This window comes from Ursus maritimus, unplaced genomic scaffold (assembly GCF_017311325.1).
Source record: "Ursus maritimus isolate PB19 unplaced genomic scaffold, ASM1731132v1 scaffold_31, whole genome shotgun sequence".
Taxonomy (NCBI): domain Eukaryota; kingdom Metazoa; phylum Chordata; class Mammalia; order Carnivora; family Ursidae; genus Ursus; species Ursus maritimus.
Window position 1 is genome coordinate 15,694,264 of NW_024425675.1, and position 27,763 is coordinate 15,722,026.

Below are 27,763 nucleotides of genomic sequence, written 5' to 3' on the forward strand. Positions count from 1 at the left end.
TTATCATGACATCTTGCGCAGACATTAAAAAGATAACAGTTTATCTTTTATGAACAAGTTTTCAACAATAAATTCGACAATTTCAGTGAAATAAATTCCTTCAAACTGCCGAATCTAACTCGAGAAGTAACGAAAATGGTGAACAGCTCTATATGTATTAAATAAACAGAATCCGTAATTAACACCTTCCCACAAAGAAGACTCTAGAACAAAATTTAGCTGATGACTAATACTACACTTTAAAGGAAAAAAGACTATCAATCCAATATGCACTCTTCGATAAAAAAGAAGAGGAAACACATTTAATGAAATCAGTATTACTATAATACCCCCAAAAATGATAGATCAATATTGCTTATGAACGTAGCACAATATTCTTTGATAAATCAGTGAATAAGATCCAGTGAGTCAGAAGATATAATAATTAAAATGGTTATGCCAGGATGCATGGAATTGGTCTGAATATTAATATAAATAGCCATATAAACAAAATAATGGGGAAAAAAGCACAAAGTCTTCTTTATAGATGCAGAAAAAAAGCTGTATATAGCAGAGCAAGAGGGAGATTACACACCCGGTGACAGGCTCTACGTTCTTCCAACTACACCAGAACACCATGGGCTCTCATTTCTTCTATCCCTTTGCCCCTGCAAATCAGGACTCTTTCCCATGCCAGCTACAGAAATACTATTTGAATAGGAGAGCATCTGCTGGTAAGGCAGCATAAAAGGAGTGTAAAAAACACATTTCCATCCAGCAAATCCACTTCTACTGGTAGACTGTATCTCACCAACCAGATCATCATAAAATACATTGGTAAATCATCATGGAGAAATCTCTTATCTTCAATGAGGCTTTGTGAAATTCAAGACTATTAAATGTTTCCCTTCATTAATTTAATGCATATTATTAAAGCTTCAGTGCAATTTTAGTTCAAGATACAGGGTGACTTCCATACAGTATAAAATCTAGTGCTTGGTTTCCAGGAATTTTAATTATAGTATGAAAAAGTCATATGCATTCGAAAAGCTAACTGATTTATGTTTTCTAATGGGGTACGTAATGGGTGGTAGGGAAAGATAGTGTCAATTAGTCCAATTAAGTTTTTAAGTCTGTATATCAAGTTTACCTTTATCATGAAATCCCTGATGATTCTTAGGCCAACAAAATGGGGAAATACGTGAATTAACTTGTACTGGGATTTTATCACTGGCAATTATCAATTATGTCATAAAATCATTGAGTAAATCATTGCTCAAGGAGTATTTAAAAATCTACTCACAAGAAATTACATATCAATTTTATCAACTTTAAGTTTATTAACTTATCTATAGATTGCTGGCAGTACTAAAAAAAATACTCAAAAACCATAACCTAGTATTTCTTAAAATCACATTTAAACTATACCTGGCATTTTCTTTGAACATAAATGCTCACAGTTAACAAACTTGGCCCTAATTCATCAATGGTCAAATGATGACTGGTAATTATTAACAATAATAACAAAACAATAATTTATGACTAATACTTATAACCAACCAATTGCTAGTCACTCGTAAATGCTTTCAATATCTTATTCAAGCTTCACATGGGGTTGATTTGCTGAGTTACCCCATTTTACAGGTGAAAAATCTTATGAACAAAGGGTCAAGTACTTTGTTCAATGCCACACAGCTAGTAAGGAGCACAGGTGAGAGGTGAATCCAGATAATGTGGTTTGAGAGTCCATATTCTCAAACACTATGCATATTGCTGCTTGCTGAAGGGCATGGAATGTGTCTTAGTAAACGTTTTTTAGTTCATGAACATATACTTGTCAATTTTTACTTAATACCTAAAAATCACCAATATATTTTTTTTAATTTTTCCCTATTGTTTTAAACAATATCAAACCATCTTTTAACTTTTGAAATGGCCTTCCCTCAACGTCCTTTCTATTTTATAAACATTAATGAACAACTTATATAGAGATGGAAAAAATAGCTTCAGTAATTGTTTTGAACTCAAACATTTTGCCTAGTTTTGTTTATGCCTCAACCTACTTGACACTATGTTATGTTTTTAACTATTTTGTACTAACAGAGAATTGTGCTGTAAGAATTGTAGAACATGTTTTATTTATCTTACCATGACAATCTTCTCCCTCTACTTAATAAAATTTGAAAAGAGAGTCCCTCTGCTATTCCTATTTCGTTTTTTTTCCCTGATAAATCAAGTTAGTAGAGTCTCTTCATAAGAACAAAATTAATTCCTCCCTTTTAAAATAATGTCACTTGAATAGGATAATATATCAACCCCTTGACTTTAAAATCTTTTTATTCGCAACTGTTCGAACACTGCCCAACATCAAAGACTATCCACCAAGCTGCTGCACGGGAAGTAAGGTTATGGCGTCTGGAGACCTCTCTTTTGACATTCTTATGCCACCACATGTAATTGCTTCTTGAGGGACCCCTCAGATAAGCAGGAACTCAGTGTGATACGACTTGAAAACCCTTGTATTAACCATACAATCATTAGTCCAGATTAATTTGGGGTAGGAATTGGAGGAAATAAAATATTTAACACTTAGAATTTGAAGGACATGGGGACAGAGGGAAGAGAGAGATCTTCTTTAAGTGCTTTGAAGAATTGTCCAGTGAAGCCATCAGAGCCTGAAGTTTTCATTTGAGGGAGCTTTGTAATTATTAATGCAAGCTCTTTAATGCTTATAGGACTGATTTTCAGGTTTTCTATTTCACATTGGCTGAGCTTGGGTAGTTTATGGCATTCAAGGAATTGGTTTCTGTACTTTCTTATAACAAGGAAATGAAACTTCTGACATGTATACCAAGGGTTCTCAACCACATTATGTATCAAAATGACCAATGTGTCCTTTAAAACATACAGGTAGCTAGGCTGGGCCTGAGGCCTTCCAGCTTAACAAGGTGATATGAGGAAAGGGACAGTGTGGCCAAATGTCTGCATTTTTACAAGGTTTAAGAGGTTGTTTTGGTATGTCAACATAGTTAAGACTATTATCATAAAGTCCAATATACTTTTCTATGATTATGGTCTTTTCTCCCAACACCCCCCCATCCCTTACCATCACAGTGAAATTCTTTCTCTGTAATAAACATCACACTAGATCAAGCTATACCTTCCTATAACTGTGGATACCAGCTGTCTTATTTCTTATTCTTCTAGAGTTGCTATTGATGAATTTCCCCTTGGCATACTCTGAGAATTAAACACCTGAAACATTAAAGTCACTTATCACACCTACTGCGGGAAATGTTGAAAGCATGCCCATGGTAAACACTATCAGATCCTGAACTAAGGGAAGCTATGTTTCTACTGAACTGATTATTGGTATGGCTATGGATGTTATTATATCTTATCATAATGGTTTTTTCCCTTTGGTCAATAAGAGGCTTATAATAACATTTCCGGTCTGCCTGCAGATATTGTGCAATACTATACAGCATGACTTTCCTATTCTAACTCTTACTCTACAACATATTATTTCATAGCACAGCCCACACTTTGTCCCATGTATCTGTCTTTTGCTTCTGTTGTACTTCCTAGCTGGATACATGGCTACCCATAAAAGTTCATTTCCGAGAAATGCTTAGTGTAATCACGTGACTGGATTCTTGCCAATATCATGTAACCCCAACTGTGCTGTGGCAACTTCCAAAAATGGTCCGTAATTTTCTTTACCTCTTTATCAGTCATTTTCACTGTCTCTCCAACTATCTCACTGCTACCATCTTGGAGCATGAAGACTGAGGACTGTGAATAATTACCTTAAATGGAGGGCAGTGAATTGGTAGAAACTTGGGTCCCTACACCCTTTGTTGAAGACACACACACACACACACACACACTCTATCTCTCCCTCTCTCTCCCCCCATACTCTCTCTATGTATACATGTAAGAACGTATATATTTGTGTGCATATATACTTAAATACACGTTACATATATGCTTCTTCAAATCACTTATGGAATACGATGCGATACTAAAGAAAAGCATACAACTATCTAAAAAAATTTGCACAGAACTCCAGAAACTATGCTAACTAGGTTGGCAATAGCTTGAAAATAGCCTATAGCATTTGTGCTACTGGGCTTTGTACCAATCATGAAATCTTTAATGTGAACATTTATCATGAAAAATATTACACTGGATTTTTAATTTACCTGAAATAACTATTGTATTAATATAAATTGAAATCTCAGTGATATGGCCTGGCAAGATTATACAATATAATTTCTAGTATATTAAAATGTTCTCTACAAGAAAACAGATTTCTACATCACTACTTTATTGTACTACACATGCAGTCTAAATAACTAAAGCGTGTAAGAAATAGTAATGTGTACTTATACATGCAGTCGGAGTCATTGAAAACACTTAAAAAGTAGCTAACGCATGCACATATTTAAATGAACTTTCTTTGAAAAGGCAATAAAGATGTCAAAATTAAAGTCCCTTCACAAACAGCTTCTCAATTTACCAGTACAAACAATAATTTATGCTAAGTGAGCAGTAAAGAACTGCATTTCATTCAGTTCAGTTGCTCGTGCAATATCCGACATGAAGGAGAAACAAACTGGTCACAAATTGTTTTGAACCAATAAATGTGTTTTCTTGAATATTCAGTGCAAATCTAACTGATAGGAAATTCCAATTTTTCTATTTCCATGCTGACTTGTATTCTCACTTTGATGTTTGGGTCACAGCCACAAAACAGTGCAAAAACTGCCAAAGCTTCTTGGCAAATCGACCTCTATAATTTTTAGGAAAACACTGTGAACAACATCCAACCAACAGATCCAAGGGCAATTCAAAGTGAGGAACAGTACATTTAAAAGTGTGAGAGGGGTTCCAGTTCAAGATGGCCACGTAGGAGAATCCTGAACTCACCTCCTCCCATAAATACACCAAATCTGCAGCTACATAGGGAACAACTTCCTCTGAAGAAAACCTAAAAACTGGTGAAGCAACTGCTATGCATCAGCAAATAAGAGAAGGCCCACATTAAAGCAGATGGTAGCACTGAGGACCAGAGAGGTTAAAGCTGTGCTCAAAGTCTCACACTGAATGCAAAGCTCCGCGAGAACAGGACCTGTTTTGTATCCTACTGTATCCCCAGTGCCTAGAGTAGAAACTGACACATGAAGTAGGGGCTCAATAAATCATCGTTGGGAAGGTGGTTCAAAATGGTGGCATAGGAAGATCCTGAAATCACCTCCTGCCATAGACATGACAAATCTACAGCTACATATACAAACAATTCTAAGAACTAGCTGAATGGCTACTCCAAAAAGCGGATAAAAGGTCCACATCAAGACGGAGAGAAGAGGCATAGACATCACCTCACCAAAACCCCACCCCTGGCATAGTGACCCACCAGTGTGAGGGATCTACAAATATGGAACTTCTCCCTTTGGAACCAGGGGTTTGTGTTCTACGGTAGGCACACCAGGCCCTGAAAGGTGGGCCATAAAGCCAAGCCTCCAAAACATCTGGCTTTGAAGACAACTGGGCTTATGTCCAGGAGAACCACAAGACTGCAGAGAATGGAGATTCTGCTCTTGAAAGATCACACACAGGTTCACTAGCCCCAAGACCCAGTGCAACAGCAGTAGTCTGAAAAGAGTCTAAATCATATGTGCAAGAGATTGTCTTACTAATTTTAAAGAGACTGCAAGAGGGGCAAAAGCCTCTTGAAACACCATCCAAGGACAGAGGTGCCGGTGAGCACCATTTTTATGTTGTCCCTTTACCTGGTTAGTGCTGTCATTGCCAAGCACAATTTTTGCACTATCATTCTCTCTAGCTAGTGCCTGCCCTGGTGCATAGGGCCATGCCAGAGACAAAGAGTGAGCACCACATCCCCATGTCCCACTTCCACAGCCCAAGCACCCCCCCACCATGCTGCCCCTACAGTCCCACCCGAGATAGTAGCTGAGTAGTACCTTACCCCCACCACTCACACAGACTTGCAAGAGGCAGAAGGCCAACACCCTGTCTACTCCCTGCCTTTGTGGTACCCCAAAGCCAGCAGGTGCATGCAGCCCACATAGGAGATACCCCTTGAGTGCCAGCTTCTGGTGGACAGGTGTGACTGCATTTCTGGACCCAAAGGGTCTGAAGCAATCAGGAGACAGTCTGAGAGACAAACAAGAATAAGATTAAACAATAAGTTACATCTCCTTCACGAGGCCACCTATTCAGGAAAGGGAAAGATAGCTATTTGCCTAATACATAGAAATGAACACAGACTCAACCAAAATAAAGAAATGGGAATATGTTACAAATTAAAAAAAAAAAAAAACATGATAAAGCTCCAGAAAAAAAAAACTTTAATGAAATGGAGTTAAGTATTTTACTTGATAAAAAGTTCAAAGTAATTGTCATAAAGATGTTCACTGACCTCGGGAGAAGGATGGTTGAATGAAAAGAGAACTTCAGGAAAGAAACAAAAAATATAAGAAAGTACCAAACAGAAATGAGAGAGCTATGGAAAATAATAACTGAACTGAAAAATACACTGGTGGGATTCAATAGCAGATTAGATGAAACACAAGACAGATCAGTGATCTGGAATTCAGGGCCATGGAACTCACCCAAATGAAGTACCAAAAAAAAAATTTTTTTTTAAATGTGAAGATAGAACAACATCAAATGAAATAATATCACATTCCAGGGGGCCCAGAAGGATAAGAGAAAAAGAAAGGGGAAGAAAGCATATTTGTAGAAATGATGGCCAAAAACTTCCCTAACCTGGGAAGAAAACAGACATCCAGTTCCCAGAAGCCTAGGGAGTTTCAAATAATAAGAACCAAAAGAGACTCACAACAACACACATTATAATTAAAATGTCAAAATTTAAAAATAGAAAATCTTTTAAAAAGCAAGAGAAAACAACTTGTTACATACCAGGAAACACCATAAGGTTATCAACAGATTTCTCAACAGAAACTTTGCAGGCCAGAAGGGAGAAACATGATGTATTCAAAGTGCTGACAAGAAAAAGCTTCCAACCAAGAATTCTCTACCAAGAATATTCTACAAAGAGAATTGAAAGAGACAAAGAGTTTTCTAGAAAAGCATAAGCTAAAGGAGTTCACCACCAATAAACCAGTCCTATAAGATATTTAAAGGGATGGCTTTCAGCTGAAAAGAAAGAGTACTAAATTACCAATAAGAAAACATACGAAAGTAAAAATCTCACTGGCAAGGGTAAATATATAGGAAAGGGAGTGGACTCATCACTTAGAAAGCTAGTACAGAAACTAAAAAGACAAAAGTAGAAAAAAATAACTAATCATTAGGGGAGACGAAAAATGTAAAATGTAACATAAATATATTTTTTGTTATCTACTCCAAAGGCAATGGCAACAAAAGCAAAAATGAAAAAGATGGGACTACATCAAACTAAAAAGTTTATGCAAAGTGAATGTAACCATCAACAAAGTAGGAAGGCAACCTACTGAATGGGAGAAGATATTTGCAAATCGTATATCCAATAAGGAGTTAATATCCGAAATCTATAAAGAACTCATATAGCTAAACAACACAAGAACAAACAATCCAAGTTAAAAATGAGCAAAGGATCTTAATAGACATTTTTCCAAAGACAGAAAGATGACCAACAGATACATGAAAATATACTCATCATTACTAATCATCGGGGAAATACAAAGCAAATCCATAAGGAGGTATCGTACCATACTTTTGAGAATGGCTATTTTGAAAAAGCCAAGAAATAACAAATGTTGCTGTAGATGTGGAGAAAAAGAAATCCTTATGCACTACTGGTGAGAATGTAAATTGGTGAAGAAACAATGGAAAATGGTATGGAGTTTCCTCAAAATTAAAAAAAAAAAAGTCACAATACAGAACTTCCACTTCTGGTATTTATGAAAGAAATCACAACACTAATTCAAAAAGGTACATGCACCCCTATGTTCATCACAGTGTTATTTACAATAGCTAATTGTCCATTTATAGATGAACGGATAAAACAGATGTAGTATAGATATAGAATGGAGTACTACTCAGTCATAAAAAACAATGAAATCTTGTCATTTCCCTCAACATGGATAGAGCTTGAGAATATTATGCTAAGTGAAATAAACCAGACAAAGACAAATAACATGGTTTCACATATATATGGAATCTAAAAAAAATAAACAAAACTAAACAAAACAAACCTCATAGATACAGAGAATAGTTTGGTAGTTGCCAGAGAGAAACGAGGCTGGAGAAGGTGGCAAAACAGATGAAGGGAATGAAGAAACACAAACTTCCAGTTATAAAATAAATAAGTGATGAGGATATAATATACAGCATGGTGATTACAGTTAATAATATTTGCAAGTTGTTAAGAAAGTAAATCTTAAAAGTTCTCACCACCAGAAAAAATTCTGTAACTTTGTATGGTGACAGATGCTAAGCAGACGTTGGGGTGATCATTTTGCAATGTATATGAATGGCAGAGCATTACGTTTTACACCTGAAACTAACACAATGTTGTATGTCAATTATAACTCAATAAAAAAAAAAAAAGAAACTTAGAACAAGAACATATTTCCTTAAAAGTTTTATAGAAACGTTTCCCTCATGGTTTACATTATTATCCTTTTTTCTCTTACCTTTCCTTTTTGTATTTAGCATTTACTAAAATGCAAAAAAGAAACCTTCTGTAAAAAAATAAAATGAACTTTTATCTTTCCATGTTATTGAAATAGCATATATTTTAGCAATGACTGACTTTTTTCCCAAAAGTGTAAATTCACATTTTCTAAGAATTTCGATCTTTAAAAGACCACTTGAAAATATTCATTTGGCCAGAGGACTTTAATTCACAAGAGTATTGATTTTTTTAATCATTAATGATCTTACTATAGATAATTTATGAAGACTATAATGACAAAGAAAAATATATGGTCTGACTGGCAATCCCAGACTTGAGAAACCTGATGATTTTTTAAAAAACTAGACCAGTCTTGTCTTCATTATACATAACCTTCTTATCCAGATAAAATTTACTTTAAATTTTTATTTTTAATAATACATATATGGAGTTTTAAAAGCTGAATACTATTTCAGATAACTCATGTCTCATTCAGTAAGGCTATTACTATTACTTTGGATAAATTCATTTTTACTTCTTTTATCTATTTTGTCTGCTATTCTCTGCATGTGTATAAATAAAATATGTACACTAATCCTTGATATTTTTAAAAAATTTTAGGTATAATCTAACACTTTTGTCCTTTGGGAAATAAGGACATAAGTCTTATACTACTCTCTTCTCCAACACATATACTCTATCCCCTCATATATCCAAAAGTTGTTAAAATTTTTGGTGAAATTCATATTCAGTGTTCATTATTTTTACAAATATATACATATTGTCCTTGACTTAACCATATATATATTTATTACATTTAAGTTTATGCAATTATTAGTTTTCCTATACTCAATTATTTGTATGTTTTCTTGAAGATATTACTTCTGCACATTATGCCTCCCCTCCCAACCTTGGCTGACTGCCTCATGAACCAACTCCATACCCATATCTGTGAGAATTCCCTTTGACTTTCTCATTAGTTCATTTAGAAAATAATTGCTGAGCCCCAATTATGTGTCAAGCAGTAAAAAAGAAAAAATGGCAATTATAAAAATGTCTGAAAACATGCAAAAAAATACATGAGAGGAAAAATATTAAAATGAATGTGATAAATATACTGTAAAAGATGGGATAACTGTAGAGAAAATAGAAAAAAAGAAAGTTACAGAACGATGCTCTCATTAATATATATCCAAAAATCCCCAACAAAAACATAACAGCTAAAATCTAAAATGTAGACAGGACAACACTCTCTAATCAAGTGGGGTTAAATGTAGGAATGCGAGGCTTGTTCAAGATTTGAAAATCAGCTACTGTAACACTCACAGTTAGAGATTAAAGGAGAAATAGCACATGATTTTCTTCATAGATCCAGAAAGAGCATTTGACAAAATTTAATATCCAATCATGATTAAATCTCTTAGAAGATCAGGAACAGAAGGAAACTTCTTCAAACTGATAAAGGACATGACTTTCAATTATACAACTAACATCATACTTAATGGAAAAAGACAGACCACTCTCCTCTAAAATGAGAAGGCAAAATGTCACTGCCCACCACTAATTTTTTTAAGTTATTTATTTATTTGAGAGAGAGGGAGAGCGCATGCACAAGTGGGGTTTGGGGGCACAGGACAAGGGAGAAGCAGACAGCAGTGAGCCTGATGCAGGGTAAATCCCAGGACCCTGGAATCATGACCTGAGCTGAAGGCAGACACTTAACCGACTAAGTCACCCAGGTGTCCCCCACCACTTATTTTTGATGCTGCCCTGGATATCCATTCTAGCCAGCAAGAAAAATAAACAAACACTTGAAGCTGGGAAAGGAAGAATAACACTTTTATCATGTTCCATGATTTTAAGTCCTAAAGAATTTATGAAAGATGACTCTATAAAAATATGTGAATTTTGCAAAGCCATCAATATAAAATTATCACACAAAGTCAAATATATTAACAATGAACCCCTGTAAAATAAGACAAAATAAAACAGTACCACTAACAGTGGTATTAAAAAGTTAGAGATAACATTTTAAACATGGGTAAGAACTATACAATCAAACTACAAAGCAGGACTCAGGGAAATTAAAGAACACTTGAATAATTGCAGAGATACGTCATGCCCATGGATAGGAAGACTTAGTATTATTCATATATCAATTCATACAAAGTTGGCAGATACAATGCTATCATAACCAATACCCCAGAAGACTCTAACATTTATATAAAAATATATACGATGTAAAATAAGTAGTAGACATAAACAAACAACTCAATGGACGAGAATGAAGGACCAGTTTTAGTTCTACACTTACATGATTAAGTTTTGACAAAAGCTTCCAGGCAATCAATAGGTAAACAACAGTAATTTCAATAAATGATGCTGGAATACCATACATGATATTAATTCACGATGAATCAGAGACCTAAATATAAAAGCTAAAGCTCTGAGTGTGTCTGGGTGGCTCAGTCAGTTAAGTGTCTGTCTTCAGCTCAGGTCATGATCTCAGAGTCCTGGGTTTGAGTCCTGCATTGGCCTCCTTGCTCAGCGGGGAGCCTGCTTTTCCCCCTCCCTCTGCAGCTCCCCGTTTGTGTTCTAGAGTTCACGCTCTCTGTCCAATAAATACAATCTTAAAAAAAAAGTGAAAGATCTAAAACTTATGAGAAATTATAGATGGATATTTTTGTGACCTTAAATAAGGAAAGTTTCCTTAGTAAGGCCCCAAAAGTAGCAAAAACTATAGAAAAACTGATAAATTGGACATTTCTCAACAGCAGAAGATACCATTAAGGAAATAGGACACTTAGGAGGGGGGGAAAACTGTAATACATATATATGCTGGTACTTACATCCTCGGTATTTAATAAATATCTATAACTCAATATTAAACATACAAATGAAAAAAAATGTTTACACAGACACTCCAAAGAGGAATATATACAGATGACCAAAAAGCACAAGTAAAAACCATCAGGTGAAGGTAAAATGAAACCACAATGAGATATCATTTCATACCTACTAGAACTGCTAAGATTAAAAAAGCAAACCAAATATTGGTGAGGGTGAGTAGCAACTCTCAATCTCATACATTGCTGGCGGTATTATAAAATAATATAATCATTATTTTTTCAAATAATGTGAGACATACATCTGACCTATGACCAAGCAATTGCAGTAACAGGTATTTACAAGAATAAAGCACATTTCTACAAAGAGATGTATACACAAATTTTCCTAGCAGCTTAATTCACAGTATACAATAATTTGAAACAACCCATGTGTTCATCAACAGAATAAATGCATGATAATATATTCACACAATAGAATACTACTCATCGATAAAAAAAAATTAGTAATACACTTGACGATATAAATTTCAAAATTTTATGCTGAGCAAAAGGAGTCAGATATACCATTGATGGAAGCTCATAACAGGCAAATCTAATATATAATGATAAACATAAGAACATGGGTTGCCTCTGACTGGAGGAATAGGGGAAAGTATTTCTTTTGGGGGGAGAGTATTAATGAGAAGAACAAGGAAAATTTCTGGGGTGATAGAAATGTTCTATATTTTGATGTGCTGTGGGTTATACTGGCATGCATGTGTCAAAATTTATTGCGTTATGTACTGAAAATGTGTACATCTCACCATATCTAAATTGTACTTCATTTTTAAAAAGGAAAAAGAAGGTGAAAAGATCCAAAATAGGTCTTACCAGAGATCGAGAGAGAAAAGACTGAATAGGGAAAAAGCAATATCAAAAGACATAATAGCTTAGAAAGTTTAAGAATTCATGAAGAACATCAATCCTCAGATTCAAAAATTTCAATGAATCTCAAGCAGGATAAATAAAAAGAGGGCTACCTTAATTCACATGATTTAGTGGAATATCAGAGAAAAAGAGAAAATCTTAAGAGCAGCGGGGAAAAGAAACTACTTATGAAGGAATGGCAATTATACTAAGAGCTGAGTTCTTGATCTCAACAGAAGCCAACATCCAGTAGGGAAATGTCCATCAAAAATATTTAACAGAAAATAATAACCAAACTAAACCTGTATGCCCAATGAAACCATCATTCAAACATTATGTTGAAATTAAAGCATTTGCTCAAATTAGATTTAATATCAAAAGATCATCATTAAAGTGACTTTTATAGATATGTTTCAGAAAGCAAGAAAATAAGCTCAGAAAAAAGATCAGAGATATAAACAGAAAAAGTGAGTAAGGAAACTGGGTCTAAAAATGTTAAACCTTTTTCCTATATTAAAATCTTTCTAGATGAAAAGATTCCAAAGAGAGAACATGCATATTCTGGCACAAAATCTTATATTAGCAATTGTGGTATTTTAAATGATACTCTGATCAAATAATTTTGTTTTGGTTATCTATCCATATATCTGTTAAAGCAGACAATATTCATTGGAAATTCCTAATACAGTTAAAATAATACCCCTGGGATATTCTAAATCTCAATATTCTTTCCACAAAATAAAAGACATGGCTCATGTGGAAAAAATCCTAAATTGAATAAAGGACATTTTGTTGGAACAAATATAGTTAAAAATTAAAGTATTTTAAATTGCATCTCTCCATTACTACATAAGTAGGGTACAGCCAATTGGCATTTCAAGTGAAGCTGAAATTTCCCAACATATTAAGTTCACTGGGTCATGAAATATATTTGATTTCACACAATCATATTTTTCTTCCAAGAGAAACATAATCTCTGTTGTTTCACTTACACTTAACCATTCAAATAGCTTATCATATGACCTTTCTTTTTTTTTTATGTAACTGAAATATATTTTGGGGGCATAAACAATAAAAAAAGTTTAATTTTACCTTGATAACCGAGATAATATGCTGATAATGTTATGATTTCTAACTTCGCCTATAATATAAATATTTCAGTAAGGATCAAGTTTATAAGAAACACAAACACGTGTATTACTTCAGAGAGATTACAAATGTAGTGTTCTGCCTTTTTCTAGTTCCTAAGAACAAAACTATAAATGCAAAGGAGCATATTTAACTTTCAAACACATATTTTTGAGAATTATGTAATGATATCATATTACCAATCATTTAATAAGAAATGAAATATTCATTAGAAACTGGTTTATCAAGTACTACAATTTAAGTTATTTCAGTAGTTATTCAACAAATATAGTGTCAGGTGCTACCCGCACGAAGTTTACACAACAGTCTTTAGTTAATTCCATTCTTGACTTTCATCATTTCTTAACACTTTATCCAAAAGCAGGTAATTTTTAGTTCCCAATCCTTTCTTATTCTCTTATATAAAAACTGGTTTTCCCTTCCTTCTCCCATGCGCTTTTTTGTTTAACTTATGTGTCCCTTTCCAGCACTTTCCATCACATGCTCTGATTCTACTTGCAAGCAAATTACTCTGTATTCTCAGAATTAGAATGGCACATTTAGAAAATCCATACAACTACAAGTAATCAAAACAATAAGATCAAACTTTTGGTACCAAATGTTTGATCGATCAGGATTTAAAGGAAGATAACACAAATTACTCCATTTTAAACAGAATGTGATTTGATAGAATTATATATATATGAAAAAGTACTGAAATAGTTAAAGGAGTGATCTGTTGTGCAGTCCCACAGGAATGACTCCCAGAATTGACTTCCTAAGAGAATGACTAGCAACACAGAAATCACAGAACATCTTTGTTGGTGACATCTGGAAAACTAGAGATCCTCTAAGTATAATTAGAGACAAACCAATAGCCAAATAAACATCATAATTACACAGTATCCAACAAGTGCAGCCAAACTGAATTCAACAGCACATTAAAAGGATCATTCACCATGATCAAGTGCGATCTATTCCAAGGATGCAAGAGTGATTCAATATTCTCAAATCAATCAATGTGATTCATTACATAAACAAAATGAAGGCTAAAAACCATACGATTATCTCAGCAGATGCAGAAAAAGCACTTGAGAAAATACAGTATCTCTTCATGATAAAAAAAAACTCTCATCAATGTGCGTTTAAAGGAAACATACCTGAACTTGATAAAGGACATATATGAAAAAAAACCACGGATAACATCTTACTTAATGATGAAAAACTGAGAACTTTGTCTCAGATCAGGAAGAAGAGAAGGATGCCCACTCTCACCACTTTTATTCAACATACTACTGGAAGTGCTAGCCACGGCTATCAGACAAAAAAGAAAGGAAAGGATCCAAATTGTTAAGGACAAAGTAAAACTGTCATTATTTGCAGATGACAAATATTATACATATAGAACTCTAAACGTTCCACCAAAAAAACTCTAAGAACTAATGAATGAATTCAGTAAAGTTGAATGCAAACTAAGATACAAAATATAAAGGAATCTGCCATGTTTCTTTAAATCAAAAATAAAGCAGCAGAAAAAGAATTAAGAAAGCAATTTTATTTACAGCTGAACCAAAAAGAAGAAAATACCTAGGAATAAATTTAACCAAGGAGATGAAAAACCTATACTCTGAAAACAATAAGACGTTGATAAAGAAACTGAAGATGACACAAACAAATGGAAAGATATACCATGCTCGTGGACTCGAAGAATTGGTTAGTATTGTTAAAATGTCCACATTATCCAAACCAATCTACAGACTCAATGCAATCTGTACCAAATACCAACAGCACTTTTCATAGAACGAGAACAAATAATGCTAAAATTTATATGGAACCACAAAAGACTCGAAATACCCAAAGCAATCTTGGGGAAAAAGACCAAAGCTGGATGTATCACAATCCCAGATTTCAAGAAATACTGCAAAGTTATATTAATCAAAACATTATGGAAGTGACACAAAAACAGACACAAAGATCAATGGAACAGAATGGACAGCCCAGAAATAAAGCCACATGTATATGGTCCATGAAACTGACAAAGGAGGCAGCAATATACACTGGGGGAAAGATAGTCCCTTCAGCAAATGGTGTTGGAAAAACTGAACAGCTACATGCAAAGGAATGAAACTGGATTGCTTTCTTACACCATACACAAAAAGAAACTCTAAATGGGTTAAAAACCTAAATGTAATACCTAAAACCATAAAACTCCTAAAAGAAAACTTGGGCAGTGATCTCTTGGACAATAGCCTTAGCAACATATTTATAGATATGTTTCCTTTGGCAAGGGAAACAAAGGAAAAAATAACTATTGGAATTACACCAAAATAAAAAACTTTTGCACAGCAAATGAAACCATCAACAAAAAGGCAATCTATGGAATGTGAGAAAATACTTGCAAATCATATATCCAATAAGGGTTAAAAGCCAAAATATGTAAACAACTTATACAACTTAACACCAAAAAAAAAAAAAATCTGATTATAAGGGGGCAGGGGACCTGAATAGGCATTTTTTCAAAGAAGACTTACAGGCCAACAGACACATGAAAAGATGTTCAACATCATTCATGTCATCAGGGAAATGCAAATCAAAACTACAATGAGATATCACCTCACACCAGTCAGAATGGCTAGTGTCAAAAAGACAAGTAATAAGTGTTGACAAGAATGTGAAGAAAAGGAACCCTTGTGCATTGTTGGTGAGAATGTAAATTGGTACAGCCACTGTGGAAAACAGTATGGCAGTTCATCAAAACAGTAAAATAGAAATACCATATGATCCAGTAATTCCACTATTGGGCATTTACCCAAAGAAAACAAAAGCACTAATCTGAAAATATACATGCACACTTATGTTTATTGCAGCATTATTTACAATAGCCAAATTACAGAACAAATCAAGTGCCCAGTGAAAGATGAATGGATAAAGATGTCACACACACACACACACACACACACACACACACAATGGGATATTAGCTGTAAAAAAGAATGAAAGTTTGTAATTTTCAACAACATGGATAGAACTCTAGGATATTATGCTAAATGAAGTAAGTCAGAGAAAGGCAAATACCACATGATTTCAGTTACATGTTGAATCTAAAAAAACTAAACAAATAAACAAATGAAAACAAACAGACTCTTAAATACAGAGAAATAGGGGTTACTGGAGGTGAGTGGGGTGATGGGCAAAATAGGTGTAAGAGGATTAAGAGGTACAAACTTCCAGTTATAAAATAAATAAGGAGATCAACAGTACAGTATAGGAAATATTGTCAATAATACTGTAATAACATTGTATGGTGACTACACTGAGTAATGCACAGAATTGTTGAATAGCACTATGTTGTACACCTGCAACTAATATAACATTATATGTCAACAAAATAAGGAAATTCTTGCTTTAGTATTTAAAACAAGTATTTAAAAAATATCAGTTTGCTGTTAGCATCTAAAATATTACATAAAATACTCTTTCCAAAAAAAACCCTACAAAACATGACTGAGAACAATTAAAAAAAACCTAAATAAATGCACTTACCTTTGCCATATACAAGGTTACTATTTTAAAATATTGCTTTTCTATATACCAATGTTTAAAAACATACCTCTTACAAAATATTACAATTTTCATTAGCATAAAAATATTAAATGCCTTTACCATTAAGCTACAACACATTATTGAATCTTTCGATCCACAGAAATAACATGTTTTTCCATTTACTTCAGAAGAGAAATGCTATGCGCCTAACTAACCATTGAGAGCTTTATTACTACAAGAAGCAGGAAAAAAAACCACCAACAACTGGCTATTGCAGAACAAACAGTGCACACCTCCAAACCTGGGTGATTCAATAAAAAACTGCACACTGTTTACACAGGAGTGCTTACTTTTATATTGCTAATTGGGGTAATAATTACACTGTGGTAAAGCTATATGAAAGAATAAATTTTCAAAAAAAATTCACCGATTACCTTAACAACTACAGAAATAATTTAAATTAATACATTGACAATATTAACTAATAGAAAGGAAAAAAAGGTAGAAGTGACATATATATACACACACATATATATATATAGGATTATTATTAGGTAGAAGTGATATATTTATATCGATATTGATACTGATATAGATATATAATGGATTATTACTCAGGCATAAAAAAGTACAAAACCTTGGCATTTGCAATGACTTGGAATGGAGCTAGAGAGTATGATGCTATGTGAAATAAGCCAGTCAGAGAAATACAAACACCATATGATTTCACTTATGTGTGGAATTTAAGAAGCAATTCTAATGAGCAAAGGGATAAAAAACAAAAGAGAGGCAAACCATAAAACAGATTCTTAACTACAGAGAACAATCTAATGGCTACCAGAAGGGAGGTGGGTGAGGGGATGGGTGAAACAAGTGATGGGGAGGAGGGCACTTGTGATGAGCACCGGGTGTTGTATGGAAGTACTGAATCACACTACACTGCAAAAATGAAACTAACATTACACTGTATGAAAACTGGAATAAAAGTGAAACCTTAAAAAACCCCAATGTGTAACATTATTACTAATTTCTACTAACACATTCTATAATTTTGTAAGAAATATTGATTTCATGAATTTAAAATTGATACATGGGATAAATAATGTGGGAGATTCCCCTGAATACATATTCATAAAACTGCTTACTATGTTATGCTATATCCAAGACTGATTTTAAGTATTCTAAATATATTGGCTAGCATTTCCAGAAATGTTCTTTACACAAGTTGCCCTGAATTTTATACAATATCTGTTGTACAATCTATAAAACTAGAAGAAAGAAAATTCATAAAATAGAGTCCATCACCAGCAATACAGAAATGCGGGACAAGAGAAAGTGGAAGGCCAGGCAGAGTCCTAGCTGCCATAGTGAGGAAAGTTTAGTTTTCCTTGGAATATAGAAAAAAGCAGAAGGGTTCCAGAAAAATTAATTGTATTAAAGAAGAAAGGAGAGGCTGTGGAGTCAGTTATGTTACTAGTTATTATATCCATGACCAGAAGACAGGTATTTTTTTCAATAGACCTAAGTGGCACAAGAAAAGGAGAATTCTCAAACTTGAAGAGGTCCAGTCAGTCCCTCACCATTCAAATCCAGAACTCTCACAAGTCCAAGTGCAGGCTAACCGTATCCACCATTGTGTCGCACTGAAAACTTAAGCTAAGCATACCCTTTCCTACACATTGTTAGTTCTGTGTTCCTGAAGAGCAGAAATTGTGTTTTGAAATGCTACCCCCATAGCCAGTTTTCCATTATTTAAGTAGGAAAATTATGATTCATTATCCATCTATTCATCTACCTACAACTAAGTTCTAAAACTGCGTATGAAACAGTGAAACACCAATAAAGCTATTGTATTTATTACTGTTATTATTAAATTTATTAATTTAATAATAATTTTTATTATGTTATGTTAGTCACCATACAGTACATCTCAAGTTTTTGATGTAAAGTTCCATGATTAATTACTTGCATATAACATCCAGTGCACCATGCAATATGTGTCCTCCTTACTACCCATCACCGGCCTATCCCAATCCCCCACCCCCCACGAAGCCCTCAGTGTGTTTCCCAGAGTCCATAGTGTATTTTGAGAGCCATAAATTCATTTGAGCCAGCAATGTCTATCAATTTGATTAGCTGGTCTTTTGAGTCTTCAATGTTGTCTTCCTAAGACTAACATTACATGTTTACATGAACAAACTTAGAAGTGAATCCATCAACGAGATATTCTAAGAGTCCTTTCCTTCCTTCCTTTTCCTTCCTTCCTTCCTTCTTTTCTTCCTCCCACCCACCCTCCCCCCCCCTTTTTTTTTTTTTTTGGTCAACCACGTCAAAGCCAGCTCTCCTTGGCCAAATGTTGTATTTTTCTTTCTCTTCCCTTACACTGTAATCTCTTTCACTTGCTTTGCTTTCCTCTTCACAGATTTCTTCAACACTTTCTCAATTTCTAGGAGCATTCATTGTTCAAATTAGACAAAGTGTGACTATCTATGAAAGTCACTGAAGAAACATAGTCAGGACATGTGTGATGAAATAATGGCTCACAGTGCATTTGCTGCTGTGATATCCTTCTCTTGGCCATAAAAATGTCCGAGATGAACATTCTATGTATTGCCACTGCATGAAATTTTGAAAAGATCTTTGTCTACCAATTGTATTTGGAATGGGATTTGAGATTTTTCCTGTAGAATATACCACTTAAAGAGTATTCTAATGAGTTTTGGGTGATATAAATATATTTTCCAGTATAAATATTCGTGCTCTCTCCCAACAACAAAAATAAGGAAGAAGAGACACAGGGATACAAGCATGCTATGAATTTGAGTATTAAAAACCAAGAGGAGTTCTACCATCACATTAACTTAGAAAACACTCTATAAAGAGTATGCCTGTATATTTAAAAGTGAACTTTCCTCTTCCCTCTCTGTACCATATCCAACCAAGTCATCCACTTCTGTGATTTTCAGGAGTATTTCTTTCCTCTGCAGGATTATGAGTAATAAATGAAATCAGCAAATTCATTTGTTTTATTAGTTTCAGGGTAGAATTTAGTGATTCATTCAGCAATGAGGTATTTGGGGCTTTTGTGAGAGCAATTTCTTTGAAGGGAATGAGAAAGGCAGAGGAGGTCTGAGCCCTTGCTTTGAGCAATAAGTGGAACATGATGGAGAAAAAATAGCAAGTAGACAATATGCTTTTAATAAATTTCAAGTGTATGCAGTTAAACTTCATAATCTCTCTAGCAGGAAAGAGGAATAACAGGGAAAAAAAGGGAAGTAACATTTGCTGAACACCAACTATTTGCCAAGTATTGTTTAAAACACACTGCATACTATTAACTTTTTTTCAAATCACTCAGAAGTAAATTGCAATAGTCCCATTTTTAGAGACAAGAAAATAAGAATTAGAAAGATTAAGTTGATCAGATGATATTATACATGTAGTGGGCCTTGCAAAGGTCCAAGCCCATGTCTTTAAACCTCAGACACATGCATTTTGCATGAAGCATTGTATATAGGGTTAACTAAATTAGGGCCAAGCACAGTCGGCCAGATTTTCCTAACTCGGGACTCTGCCTGAGCTGCTGTGCCAACATTCTCATCAGCAGGTAGCAGCCTTTTAACTATTGCCAAATATTTCAGGGAAATGAGTGACCTCAAAGAGGAGCTAATCCATTTAGTCCCCAAAGTTGATTAGCATGTGATATCCCAAAATATATTTGTTGTATAACTCATATTTGGAAATGACTGTGGGGATTTAAAACACACACACACCTACTCACACACATACACCTGCTTCCTGCCTTCATTATACTTGGAATTTTTATTAAACGTCTGCCAACAATACAGGGAATATGATAGTGGCTAAATTTGCATATGGACATTTAGAAGATGAATCTTGGTTGCCTTTTTCTTATTAAAATTCATTATACAATTATTTTTATCCATCATCACTTAGCAATTAACAAAATTGCCATCAAAATAAGCTCTTAAATATAACTTCTAGAGACTTACTAATAATTTAATATTACTTTTGCTAATAAAGCCCTGGGTCTTATTTGACTAATTAGAATCACTGATTCCAGATTCAGTTCAATTGCATCTTCCTAAATATATATGTTTTGCCTCCTCTTGTCTTTTCTATTTTAAGCTATCCTTGATGGAGTTCTTAGCCTATCTACATGAATATCGATGAAAAGTATGTGAATAATAGTCATTTTCAAAAGTTTAATGGATGTAGCCACTGTTTATGGCACATAATGCCATTTACCCTTCTTCAAAATGTGCAAGTTCCAAGTTCAGTGTTTTTGCGGTAAAGAGAAATTAGCGACCATTAAGCCTTTCCAAGATACACACACATACACACGTTATTCATGACATAGCAAAAATAATTAGACCGTCAGTAAGTGATAAGATTGAATAATCACAATGCAACGTGAAAAAATTGTATGTTTGTGATCTCTGCAAGAAAAAACATTTTTGCAAAACATATGATAGAAACATATTCTTAATAAGGAGTGCAAATAATGGAGGCTTACTCTCAAATATCTACACCACCTAAGGAGTACTGACAACGATGCCCAAAATAAAGGATAGTACGAATTGATTTTATTGAATAAACGTCTACAATGTACCAAACACAAGACTAGGGAAATTATATAGACAGTGACTTCTTTATTCTTAAGGGCCTAAGAAATAAGTGATACTCTCTCTGCTTTACAGATGAGGAAATTGAGTCTCAAGGCAGCTATGCAATATGCAGCAGTAAGAGGCCAGCCTGAGATGAGTAGCTAGTCTGCTCAAACATGGCACCTGTGCTATCACATTCAGTGTTGGGGAACGTATTTGCACATCTATTTAAAGAAGAGTATAACTGCAATTCTAGGATACTCACAAACTCTAATTAATGAAACCTCATGGACAGACCTGAAAGTGCCTAGAATATTCACTTCACCTCCAGGACTGTCCCCTATGGTGGCCATTAGCCAGAAGTGGCTATTGAGCAACTGAACTGTAGCTAATCCCAATTGAGGTGTGCTGTGAGTGTAAAATATACAGAATGTAACATATCTCATTAATATTTTTCTATTGTTTTTGTACTGGATTGATAATATTTTTGATATATTAGGTTAATGAAAATATATTAATATCACTTTTTAAAATAGAACTACGAGAAAATGTAAAATTTCATATGTGGCTTACATTTGTGACTCTCTTTATACTTCCATTAGACATTCGTGGTATCAGTGATGTGTTCAGGATACCACCCTCCTCCAATCCCCAAAATCTACTTAGAGAGAGAGAGCATTCCTTCAAAAACATCAGTGACTCCAACAGAGTCCTCTAAACTCATGATGAAGTCATAGTTTGTCAGAATCACTTCACAGTTCAAGTCTAAGGAAGGTGTAGCTTTTCACTTTTCCCAAGAGAAAGGCATATACTTTCCATTTCTGGAGGCAGAGTTACAAATAACTCCACAGTCTGTAGGAATGTTAACTCCATACACACATATTTCTCATCTGCCACATTTAAATGTGGGCATCGCAGCTAAGGAAGCCTTGAAAAAATTAAGGTATTTCACCTTATTTTCCAGAGTGTTCATTAATAATATAAATAAAGACATTTGGTTCTTTTTTTCTTTTTCCTCTTGGAGTCTTTCTCCCGTAGCCATTTCTACCAGTTATTGTAATTTATGCAAAGGAATACTGTATATCTCCTTTTTATCTTTTACTGTTTTCTTGGCTTTCCCTTCCTTCCTTTTCTTCCTTCCTTCTTTTTTGTTTCCTAAGACTAGTCAATACATTTTCAATGCATGCTCATTTTGGGGGAAAAAAACTGAAACAAATCAATAATCAAGGTGGTCCCAGGTTAGTTCCCTATTTCCTTTGTAATATTATCACAGACACTCAGTGATACTAGGTTCCTGTTTCAGCCAAATTACCCACTCACAAGACAGGCCACCTTGGCAGCCTGTGTGACACCCTGTCTCCTGTCTCATGCCCTTAGGCATGCCCACGGTGCTTTCCTCCCCACATCCATTATTTGGTCTACTGTGCTCACACATGGCACTCCATCCTGCAAACCGAAGGAGTCTTTCCTTCCCATGAGCCCCAGGTGAGGCTCCAAACTCCTGCACATCCTATAAATCAGATGTCCTCAACTGGGTTTTTTTTTTTTTTTTCATTTTCTTTGTATCCTTATAAGGTTTTGTGTATTTCTCCCGGTATTTAGTTGTAGTCTACCTAATATTAGAGTTACTTGAGGTGCTCTTCCTATCCCCCCTTACCATAATGAGTTCTTAAGAGCAGAGATTCTTCTATTTTCCATTCATCAAAAAACGTAATATGATACCTCAGGTATTATAAGGATGTACAAAGAACTCTACCATTGTTAATATGCGCCCTCCATTTGATAATATATATCTTATACCACTTTGTAGGTACTTTTCAATTTTCCTTTTGGAAGTTGTTTTTAACTAACTTTTATCTGAGATTTCACAATTTAAGAATCTGATATTCCCAACAAGACTGATTCGTTCTTCGTGTATCCCACTTTGTAGTTATTCATTAAAGTTTAAAGTGGTTCAACACAGAACTTGCTCCCTCACTACTTCGATGCTGTAAGATTATTTTTTCAAAAGACTAGACCTATACACAAGCTAGTACAGCTGCCATCCAAATAGTCAACACAGAATGGAAAGCAAAGCTTTTCTCAAGGAAACAGATGAAGTCTGAGGTATCTGAAATGCTCCTGTATTACCATTACATGAGGATACTTATCCCTAAACAGCCTTCAAATGTTCATTTGTTTTTCTCTGTACTATTTCACACAGTGCTAGAAACATGTCAGGGAAACACTCTGTTCAACTAGTAGTCAACTAGGAAACATTTATCGAGAAACTTCCTCTTAACCAAATTAAATTACTCCTTTTGACACGAATGGAGAAGTAAAGGCAGAAGTGTAATGTTCCTTATTCCGTCTACCATGTTAAAAGCCAGAGCAAACAAACATTCATTCTTTTTAAAGCACTTCTGTTTTCACTAATTATAAAAGATATAATTTATATACCAAAGGAATGGCACTTTTGGTTTCCTCAATAAACTCATGGTTTAAATATTAATATGTCCTACCAATTGACAAAATCTGTTTTCTCATTTTAATAACATACACAGCATTTGTTTTCATTCTGTACCCGTTATATCACGCAGATTAATGGTGCTTGCTATTTCCACTTCTTACAACGTTGTCACTATGCATATTATATTGAACATATACCAGCTCAACATTTTACTGTAATTCTTTAGACAAATTACCAAAGGATATTTTAGTTTAAAAGACTATATGGACATATCCAATCTCCTGAACTATTGAAATATGTAAACACAACCGTTCAAATGGCAATATCTGCAGATCTAGAAAGAATAAAGTAAATGGCACATCCACAGTCATGCCTAATTAAAATCAAACAACTGTTTTTGATGTTATTATAGCTTATTGAATAAAATGATATTTGTTAAGGATTGAATTCTGAATCAGATTGCAAACAAAGGAGTCTTCTCTTATTTTGCTGATCTAAGAAGCAGCTGACTAAACAGAACTCAGAAACCGGTAAACACACCAAAGCCGGGAGAAAATTTGGAGGACAGCATTACGAGTCAAAGCTTGAAAGGTTTTTTTTAAGACTTTTTTTCTTTTTGAAAGCAATGAATTACTAAGTGTTTATATCATTTCTTTTCCATTTCTTTCCTTCCCTCCCACCTTCCACTCTGTAAAAATAATAAACATTCACAACTTAAAATGTACCTGTTGGAAGAGGCGCTGTGAGTTCTTCTTTCATGGAGTAATGGGATAATACACAACCCTTTGTAAGCACAATGTCATCCAGGGCAATATCACCACGGTGTCCTTTACCAACTCTACCTTCAAATTTGAGTTGGAAGTCCTCATCGCCTGACAGTGATACTTCTTTCCGCTGCCAGAAATTGCCTTGTTCTACAGTGAGGTTAAGTAGGACCTTTGTTTGGTTTGAGACTGATACCTGGATCAAGGTGAGTGCCCCAATGCCATTTCCATACATGTGATAATGAAAAATTATCTGTAACCAGAAATAGGAATATTGTATATAATTAGTACGATTAACTCCACTTTACTTTCAATTATATAGTATTGCCCTCTCCTTTATTAACAGACTCCCAAAGGGAAACTAGATCTGCATGCCCTGTTCTTTGAGTACTCTAATACTGAGTGAAGTCAGGACAGCCTTAAATCATAAGTTACGATCCATGGAAGACAGAGCAGTAAGAATCAAATAGAAATTTAGGTGGAAAAACTGAGCAGAGTTTATTTTCTTTTTCTGACTTCTAAATGGAGAATTTCCTACTAAACTCTTAAAGTCCACTGTCAAAGGAATAAAATATCATTAAAAAGTGATCCATCATCTAACGACTTTTCATGATGAAGCAATAGTAGGAACTAAAGACCATTTTCACTCTCATAAAATTTAAATCATTTTCTTCAAAATAGTAGAGTACTCTTATTCTATCACCTTCTTGCACTTGAAATACATTTTTAGATCTACAAGATCTTCAGGGCTCCTCTCTATGCCACCAAACCACCAGAACAGCAGTTATCCAAATTTAGCTGAAATGCTAGAAACATGATCTAAGAAAGCAGCCTTGGGCATTTCTCCCCCCACAAGAAAAATTAATATAAGTATTTTCAAAGATTAACATTTCAGTGTTTCAAAGACGGAGTTCACCAGATTTTTAGTAATTGTTACACCGAAGGGAAAATTCAGGGGAGATTCTAGCAGAAAGAACAGTGCAGGTTAGAAACAACAGGAACTCAGGGCACTTCTAAGCTTTTGTCTTGTCATGTGTATGAATGAGGGAACACAGTAAGGGGGAGTGATCCCCACACAGAAAAAAGGTATTTTTGAAACACTAGCAGTCACATATATTACACTCTAGAGAAAAAGAAATGAATGTGCTTAAGGGAAAAGAATTTGATTAAACAAAATATGCAACGCACACTTCAAAAAGCATCAACTTAGAATAAGGAAGCCATGTGAAGTGACTCTTCTCAAATTTCCTAGCTGATGAAGCCTTCAGGTGATCCAAAATTGTTTCTTCTGTTGACGAACCTTTCCAACACGAGCTCTGTGACCGTTATGACTTGTTCTGGGAGAGGACCCATGAAATCGGGTTCCATGACTCATTAGAGTAAGAGACCTAAGGGGCCTAGGGCCAACCTCTTGAACAGCATCAACAGACACCTGAGGAAACGGTCTGACACACATAACACATGTCTGTTTGGATCCCCTGCAGCCATAGACATGGTCTTCCTACGGTTCTGCCTTGTTTTGTCTTATTTGCGCAACAAATCTAAGGCCTAACTTTCAAGCGGCTGTAAATATTTCCCTGTCTTCTTAAGGCCATTTTTTGAATGATCCCGTGTGGTTAACATGCAAACAAAGATATAAACACCTCCATTTCTACCGAAAACATTTGATAATAACATAGTCTAATCGCAGGGCATTGTGAGGGAATTAAACTCTGCTAAGTATGAGATTCATCTAAAGAGGCATCTTCTCTGGAAATTTCAGAGTTACTCAAAGGTCTCATCTCTTCCCACATCAGTCTGTCTTTCCTCCCACCACCCACCCCTCAGAAGGAAGAAAAATCTTCAGTGTGATTTTGTTCTGCTTGAAGGTAGTCCACAAGGTCAAGTGACAGCAAGGATTTTCATGAAATTTGGGAGGTCACTCTGCTTACCTGATATACATATTTTTTATATATGAGCGACACAATCATTCCCAGCATGACCTTTCCTCACTTTTTTGTATTCAATCTATATTATAAATATTCATAAAATGAACCATTCATCATTAATTTTTTGACATTTCTTTTAGGCATATTTCATTATTCTCACACAGATGTTTAAAACAGTGGGGACTACAGTTCCAGGGAAAAATAGAGATGGATGAAATCCTGAGTTACTACAGTATGAAAAACAAACCTTGGAGCATTTTCAGGAAGCCTAAGTAGAAAAGCCAAAAAGCCAAGCTGGAATGCTACACATTTTATGTTTAATTTTTAATTAGCTTTCTAAGACTAAAACAAATTTGTAAATTTCAGAATATCTATGGACGTAGAGAGATTTATAGATAGAGACCTGACATATAAAATCTGGCGTGCTTGGGCTTTGCTTTGGAGGAAGTTATCAAGTACTTTGGAAAACAACAAAAACAGACGAGAAATATATTTAATTAAAATTCATTTTTTCTTGCCAAACTAATTCGATAAAGTTTAATGTTATTCTGTATAATTTGTTATATCTGCTTTAGACTGCTGAGGTATCGCTCTAACACTCTGATCTGATCATGTCACTCACTTGCAGAAAATTCTATCAAATGTGCCTCAAGAGATAATAGAAATGAGGTGAACCCCTGAGAGTTAAACTATGAAATCAACTTGCGATGAGACAGAAAAACTTCCAATACCAACTAAAAGTTTAAGATGTTTAAAACCATGACAGTGGTAGGAAGTGAAGGCTTCTCTGTACAAAAGAGAGGAGCAAGCATCTGAAATGGGTGCAGGTAATTTGGGGAGCCTTGGAGAAAAGGTTTAAAATGTCTCCTTTCAAAGGTTAGGGCTCTGTGGTGGAGGCAGGTACACAAGAATATTATATTCTGAAGACAATAAAGATTT

At 34.7% G+C, this 27,763-nt stretch overlaps 1 protein-coding gene across 2 annotated transcripts in view; it reads right to left on the bottom strand.

The window, feature by feature from the left end:
• MALRD1 (MAM and LDL receptor class A domain containing 1) overlaps positions 1 to 27,763 on the bottom strand; it is a 747,156-nt gene that overhangs the window by 370,786 nt on the left and 348,607 nt on the right. For both annotated transcript variants that reach the window (XM_040645358.1, XM_040645357.1), the window contains exon 26: positions 24,858 to 25,149. In XM_040645358.1, coding sequence (XP_040501292.1) covers positions 24,858 to 25,149 — 292 coding nt within the window. The remainder of the gene's footprint in view (positions 1 to 24,857; positions 25,150 to 27,763) is intronic.